Raw genomic sequence first — 7,939 nt, forward strand, 5'->3', positions numbered from 1 at the left:
GACCTTATCCTCTACATCAGTATTAGACCTTATCCTCTACATCAGTATTAGACCTTATCCTCTACATCAGTATTAGACCTTATCCTCTACATCAGTATTAGACCTTATCCTCTACATCAGTATTAAACCTTATCCTCTACATCAGTAGACCTTATCCTCTACATCAGTAGACCTTATCCTCTACATCAGTATTAGACCTTATCCTCTACATCAGTATTAGACCTTATCCTCTACATCAGTAGACCTTATCCTCTACATCAGTAGTGCAGACTCATCCTCTACATCAGTAGTAGACCTTATCCTCTCATCAGTAGTAGACCTTATGCCTCTACATCAGTAGACCTCATCCCTCTCACATCAGTAGTAGACTGTGATCCCTACATCAGTAGACCTTATCCCTACATCAGCAGACCTATCCTACATCAGTAGTAGACCTTATCTCTCACATCAGTAGTAGACTTTATCTCTCATATCAGTATTAGACTCATTCACATCGTAGACCTATCTCTACATCAGTAGTAGACCTTATCCCCTCACATCAGTAGCAGACCTTATCCTCACATCAGTAGTAGACCTTATCTCTACATCAGTAGGAAACCTTATCCTCTACATCAGTATTAGACCTTATCCTCTACATCAGTATTAGACCTTATCCTCTACATCAGTATTAGACCTTATCCTCTACATCAGTATTAGACCTTATCCTCTACATCAGTATTAGACCTTATCCTCTACATCAGTATTAGACCTTATCCTCTACATCAGTAGACCTTATCCTCTACATCAGTATTAGACCTTATCCTCTACATCAGTATTAGACCTTATCCCCTACATCAGTAGTAGACCTTATCCTCTACATCAGTATTAGACCTTATCCTCTACATCAGTATTAGACCTTATCCTCTACATCAGTAGACCTTATCCTCTACATAAGTAGACCTTATCCTCTACATCAGTAGACCTTATCCTCTACATCAGTAGACCTTATCCTCTACATCAGTAGTAGACCTTATCCTCTACATCAGTAGACCTTATCCTCTACATCAGTAGACCTTATCCTCTACATCAGTAGTAGACCTTATCCTCTACATCAGTAGACCTTATCCTCTACATCAGTAGTAGACCTTATCCTCTACATCAGTATTAGACCTTATCCTCTACATCAGTATTAGACCTTATCCTCTACATCGAACCTTATCCTCTACATCAGTAGACCTTATCCTCTACATCAGTATTAGACCTTATCCTCTACATAGGTAGGAGACCTTATCCTCTCTACATGGTGGGGAGACCTTATCCTCTACATGGTAGGAGACCTTATCACTCATCAATGAGAACCTTATCCTCTACATCAGTAGTAGACTTATCCTCATCAGTAGTAGACCTTATCCTCTACATCAGTAGACCTTATCCTCTACATCAGTAGACCTTATCCTTTACATCAGTGGTAGACCTTATCCTCTACATCAGTAGTAGACCTTATCCTCTACATCAGTAGACCTTATCCTCTACATCAGTAGACCTTATCCTTTACATCAGTGGTAGACCTTATCCTCTACATCAGTAGTAGACCTTATCCTCTACATCAGTAGTAGACCTTATCCTCTACATCAGTAGACCTTATCCTCTACATCAGTAGACCTTATCCTCTACATCAGTAGACCTTATCCTCTACATCAGTATTAGACCTTATCCTCTACATCAGTAGACCTTATCCTCTACATCAGTAGTAGACCTTATCCTCTACATCTGATGATAGACCTTATCACTCTACATCGGTATTAGACCTTGCTCACTCTACATCAGTATTAGACCTTATCCTCTACATCAGTGAGAAACCTTATCCTCTAACATCAGTAATGAACTAGCCTTATCCTCAACATCAGTAGACCTTATCCTCTACATCAGTAGTATACCTTATCACTCTACATCAGTAGTAGACCTTATCCTCTACATCGGTAGGAAACCTTATCCTCTACATCAGTAGACCTTATCCTCTTCATCAGTGGGCCTTATCCTCTACATCGGTAGGAGACCTTATCCTCTTTCGTAAACAGAATGTATCCTCTACATCAGTAGGAGACCTTATCCTCTACATCATTGTTACACCTTATCCTCTACATCAGTAGGAGACCTTATCCTCTACATCAGTGATTTATCATCTACATCAGTAGACCTTATCCTCATCAGTAGACCTTATCCTCTACATCATTAGTAGACCTTATCCTCAACATCAGTAGACCTTATCCTCTGCATGTTAGTAGACCTTATCCTCAACATCAATGGAATACTTATCTCTATCAAACAGATACCTACCTCTTTCATCCAGTAGACTTTTATCCTCCTACATCAGTAGGCCTTATCACTCTACATCAGTAGGAGACCTTCCCCCTCCTCTCATCAGTAGGCGACCTTATCCTCTTCATCAGTAGGGAGACCTTATCCTCTACATCAGTAGTAGACCTTATCTCTACATGGGAGACCTTGTCCTCTACATCAGTAGGAGACCTTATCCTCAACATGAGAGACCTTATCCTCTATCAGTAGGGCCTTGTCTCATGTGAGAGAGACCTTATCCTCTACATCAGTAGTAGACCTTATCCTCTACATGGGGAGACCTTATCCTCTACATCAGTAGGAGACCTTATCCTCAACATGAGGGAGACCTTATCCTCTACAGCTTGGGAGACCTTATCACTCTACATCCAGTAGAGACCTTATCCTCTTCCCCGCAGGAGCCTTATCACCTCACATCAGTAGGAGACCTTATCCTCTACTTGGTAGCAGACTGTCTCATGGTAAGGAGACCTGTCCTCTGGGAGTAGGTGACCTTATCCTCTACATCAGTAGAGACCTTATCCTCTCTACATCATTGGAGACCTTATCCTCTGTCAGTAGGAGACCTTATCCTCTACATCATTGAGGCCTTATCCTCTACATGAGTGAGCCTCCTCTACATCAGTAGAGACCTTATCCTCTACATCAGTAGAGACCTTATCCTCTACATCAGTAGGGAGACCTTATCCTCTACATCAGTAGGAGACCTTATCCTCTACATCAGTAGGAGACCTTATCACCTCTACATGGTAGGAGACCTTATCCTCCATCGATGGGAGGACATATCCTCCACATTAGGAGACCTTATCCCTCATCAATGAGGCTATCTCCATCAGTAGGTGACCTTATCCTCTACGCATGAGTAGGTGGCCTTATCCTCTACATCTGATGAGGAGACCTTGTCACCTCTACATCAATGGAGACGCTTCATCACTCTACATGAGTAGGAGACCTTATCACTCTACATGAGTAGGTGACCTTGTCTCTACATCAGTAGGGAGACATATCCTCTACATCAGTAGGGACCTTATCCTCTACATCGGAGTGGGTGACCTTATCCTCTACATCAGTAGGAGACCTTATCCTCTACATCAGTAGGAGACCTTATCCTCTACATCAGTAGGTGACCTTATCCTCTACATCAGTAGGAGACCTTATCCTCTACATCAGTAGGAGACCTTATCCTCTACATCAGTAGGAGACCTTATCCTCTACATCAGTAGGAGACCTTATCCTCTACATCAGTAGGAGACCTTATCCTCTACATCAGTAGGTGACCTTATCCTCTACATCAGTAGGAGACCTTATCCTCTACATCAGTAGGAGACCTTATCCTCTACATCAGTAGGAGACCTTTGCGTCCACAGTCGTTCGATGTTCTGGGTGTGTACCGCCCCATATGTACATACAGAATAAAAAATTTAATATCTCGCTTATGTGTAATTAGTGCCAGAAGTGCTACCGAAGAAAAGTGTCTTAGAATTGTCAAAATTACCAATTGTAACTAATAAAATTTACGAGATTCATTTAGTGACAACACGTGAAATAATACAGAATACAGCCACTCCCCGACTTACGACCGCCTCAGTTGTACCAAAATTTTGACAAATTAAGTATTTTCGAGACCCCAACGTCAGTGATTGCGATGTGTACTGACAAAATTTTCGTTTGTAAATCACTTTAAAATGGCTGGCAATCTTAAAAGTGAGAGTCTTGTGTTGCTGAGAAGAAAAAGAGACACCCATTTTAGATTTTCTATGTATTATTTAAGCATTTTCGACTTACGACCTGGATTTGGGTCCCTAACCCCGTCGTAAGTCGGGGAGCAGCTGTAGTGTGAGGTAAGCACATTAGTGACATCGCCATTGTACCATCTTCATTTTCTTTGGTTAATATTCGTCCATTGGCTGTCCGCAGGTTCCCTCCGTGTTTACCTGAGGTTGTACAGTGGGGTATGCTATAACGAATGGATTCTACTACGAATATTCCTATAACGAATGATTTTACCTATAAAATTGAGAATGCTATAACGAACGAAACTCCTACAACGAACATTATTATTTATTTTTTTTATACTAATTTAATGTTTTTTTATTACAAGTATTAATGATATTCTTTATTTCAGGGGTTTAAATGCATATTTATGTACTTTTTTACAATTTTTACAATTTTATATTATATATTTCAGTGTTAAGTGGTTGTATTTGGGGGCCTGGAATGGATTAATCCTATAACGAACGAATGCTATAACGAACAAGGTTCTAGAACCAATTAGATTCGTTATAGCATACCCCACTGTACATTCTCCTCACTTGGTCGGTTATCTTCTCCTTACCTCCTCCTCGTAGGTTAGGTTGGTTGGTTCCTTTGATATGGGAATAGGTTGGGGGTTTATTTTTGGTGTTTTACTCAAATTTGACCTCCATTTTTTTTGCAAATTAGCCATTTATGTTAAAAATGAAAATGTTAATTTTTTTTTTGCAAAATCTGCTAATTTGCAAAAGAAATGAATGTCAGATTTGAATAAAACACCGACAAATGTCATAAAAACCTATTCTTGTACCAAAACCTGAGGACAGCCAATGGGTGAATATTTACCATTTTTTCTTTTTATATGTTTAGTAATTTTTCAGTATTATTATCATTTCGGTCATGAAGAGAATTTTAAGTTTACGTTAAGTTGGAATCATGTTTTTAGCCCCGACAGTTTTTTATGGGTTTTGATCGATTCTGACCTACTTCCAAATAAGTGCATGACCAAAATGATAATTTTACCATTTTTCAAATCCAGGAGAACCACAATTCTGTGCAATACCTCTAACTTCACTATGATAGCTGATTTGTGTTTGACAGCAAAGAGTGGCAGTAGATATGCCATTAAATAATTCAGTAAATTTGCAGTAGTTTACACAACTCTATTAGAAAGTCAAAGCTATGTTTTTCTAGTGTATTTTTGTGTTTTGACTGGTTCTGACCTTGATTTCCGACGGAAATTTACTGTTTTTTAGTTATCGGGGGTTTTGGGTAGGGCATTTTCCGACAAAAATTTTGGCCAAGTGAATATAAAATACACTAAAAAAACAAATAACCAAACCTTTTTTTTTTGGATGACCTGACCTGACCTGCCCTAACCTAACCTAACCTTATCTAGCCTAACCAAAGTATCACCATATGATGGAATCCTGTATTTCTTACCTAATATGGCCTGGTTCTGGTTCGGAGTCGGATTCTGAATCAGTACAGGTGGCTGATGCCAACTATGTTGGTCTTGACGATATTTACATTCGCTCTTACACTTAGGACACTTTACTGAGGTCGGGAGAACACCATGAGATCCAAAAAATGCTGTTGCTTGTTCGTTTTACCCAAAAACGCGCAATTAACGCCATATAATTGAAGTGACACCCATCGCAGACTTCCATGGTCGGAAATGAATTTGAATTTTGAAATATGGGAGACCCAAAATTACAATCGAATCTGATTGGGCAAAAAATACCACGAATTAAACCACAATTCATTTTAATTGGTGGCAAAATATTAAAAATAAACGCTTTTGATAAGCCGCGTGACGTGTACGGGAACGCACGCGCATGACGATTTACGAAGGAAAAACGCTGAGTGGGAGGTGAGGTAGGTGATAATGGCGGAAGATTAATGGAAGAAAATAGAGAAAGATCTGGCATGCGCTATCTCCGCAATTATACGTTTCCAGAGGTAATGTAATAGATGAAAATTATCTTAAAATTAGAAGTCTTTTTTTTAATATGATAATAGATTTGGGGGAGGAATGTTGTGTGAACTACTGCAAAAATACCAATAATTCCACCTCCTACCTTCCCCCACGAGCACTAATGGGCAGGTTGACACAAACAATAATAGTCTTACCTGGTGTGTGTGATGGTGCAGGCTCAGGAGGCAGTGGAGCTTTTGTGGTGCGATGTGGAACTTTGGATGATGATGATGATGAATGTGATGGCAGAACCATGCGCCTGGGTTGTTTCTTGGGTTCAGTGGAAGTGGGAAAAGGCACAGGTACATTAACCACGGCTTGGTGGACCATGGCAGGCACAGAACGTAGCGTAGGTAGGAGGGGCATACGCATGTTGACGTAGATCATGCCGACCACACCGAAGAAAACCGCAAGAAGAATTAATAACAAGAGCGGCACAGAGTAGTGCCACGTACTCTCGTCACTGTGCGAGTGATCGAGGCGTGCGCTCGACTCACTGTGGTGTCTACCGTTAGCGATTCGGACCTGTTCGTGGTTGCCAGGAGACGCCCGACTCACGATTGATTCCTCAACACCCATAAAGCTCGAGTCGTCCTCCAAACAATCTCTATCATCAAATTCTCCATTTTCTAAATAAGTTTTTCTATTCCTGGCAATAACGTCCGACGTATTAAACAGCCGAGTCTGATGAGATGAAGAAATACCCGAAGTGTGATTCTGGTACGAGTTGGCTTTGTAGGAATTATTGTTAGGCAGTACATCACTCTCCTGGTTATTGTTCCACACATATGACGTCTGGTTCTTTCTCATGGACGTGTCATTGGCATCATCGCCGTCTGCCAGATCAGAGTCTGAGCCAGTGTCATATTCGTCATGAATTTTGGCTCTAGGACTGATGCCGGAGCGTGCAGACACTGGGTAGTAGGTCCTGCGTGTGGGGGAGGGGTCACCACAAGCATCACTACGAGACAACACTGACACTCTCCCTACATTAGGGTCTCGGCCAACCTGTGTCACCTCACTGATCTGCCGCCCACTCGTTCTGCTCACCTGGGGACCACTACTGCTCTCATTTCTGGCATTCAAAGTTGTATCTGTGTTCCCCCTTAACCCCCTTCTATTTCTAAATAACCTACTTGATCTACTTGCTTGTGAACAGACAGAAGAATCGTTATCATCATCTTCGTCAGAACTGAATGTATTAAGCTGGCTCGTATTGGAGGCTTTTCTCGCTCTACTTTTCGCTGTAGACGTCTTTTTCTGGTTCGCTATGACGTGGTTTAACTTCTTGATTAAAATATTTCTTGTACTTGCTGTGACACAGGATGTGATGCCATATTCCTTCAATTTCTTTCTAAGGTCGTCGTCCGTAAGCGACTTGTGGGACGCCATGTTTACGAACACCATCATAGACACCAGAGAGCGACACAGCGGCGAGGAGCCAAGGGAGCATCACCCGCCTCACCCTCCTCCCTATCACAGAGTCTTTATACCTCATCCCATCATATACTCCTGGCAACGTGTTCAAATGTCTATTAACGTATTAAAACATGATACAGTAAGAGGGCCATTTAAAATATTATTAAAATTTTATATCACTCAAGGTCTTGGTGATGTTACCTTATTAGAAGCTTGATTATATAAGTATATTTCCAGCATGGTGGTTGTATCTACCAACGCGTTAATAATGAGGCCATTCAAATATCAATCCATCTTCTGTTCATCTGAGATTAAGACAACGATTTGTTTAATTAGTTAAAAGACACTTAAGTTCCTTAACTAACTTGCTGCAAATACTAAATAATAGCTCAATTGTACATACTCTTCTCAGATAACAAATGATAACCGGTGTTAAAGCAGCTTGTACCCTAA

General features: G+C 40.8%; 1 protein-coding gene across 3 annotated transcripts in view; it reads right to left on the reverse strand.

The window, feature by feature from the left end:
* The window catches only part of LOC121868997, a 192,695-nt gene extending 185,204 nt beyond the window's left edge, over window positions 1-7,491 (reverse strand). Inside the window, exon 1 of one of the 3 annotated variants that reach the window (XM_042370056.1) lies at window positions 6,223-7,491. In XM_042370056.1, coding sequence (XP_042225990.1) covers window positions 6,223-7,477 — 1,255 coding nt within the window. In that variant the 5' untranslated portion in view covers window positions 7,478-7,491. The remainder of the gene's footprint in view (window positions 1-6,222) is intronic. The other 2 variants (XM_042370058.1, XM_042370057.1) reach the window with 2 other exon arrangements.
* Window positions 7,492-7,939: the final 448 nt, after the last annotated feature.

Source organism: Homarus americanus, unplaced genomic scaffold (assembly GCF_018991925.1).
Source record: "Homarus americanus isolate GMGI-L3 unplaced genomic scaffold, GMGI_Hamer_2.0 scaffold24694, whole genome shotgun sequence".
Classification (NCBI taxonomy): domain Eukaryota; kingdom Metazoa; phylum Arthropoda; class Malacostraca; order Decapoda; family Nephropidae; genus Homarus; species Homarus americanus.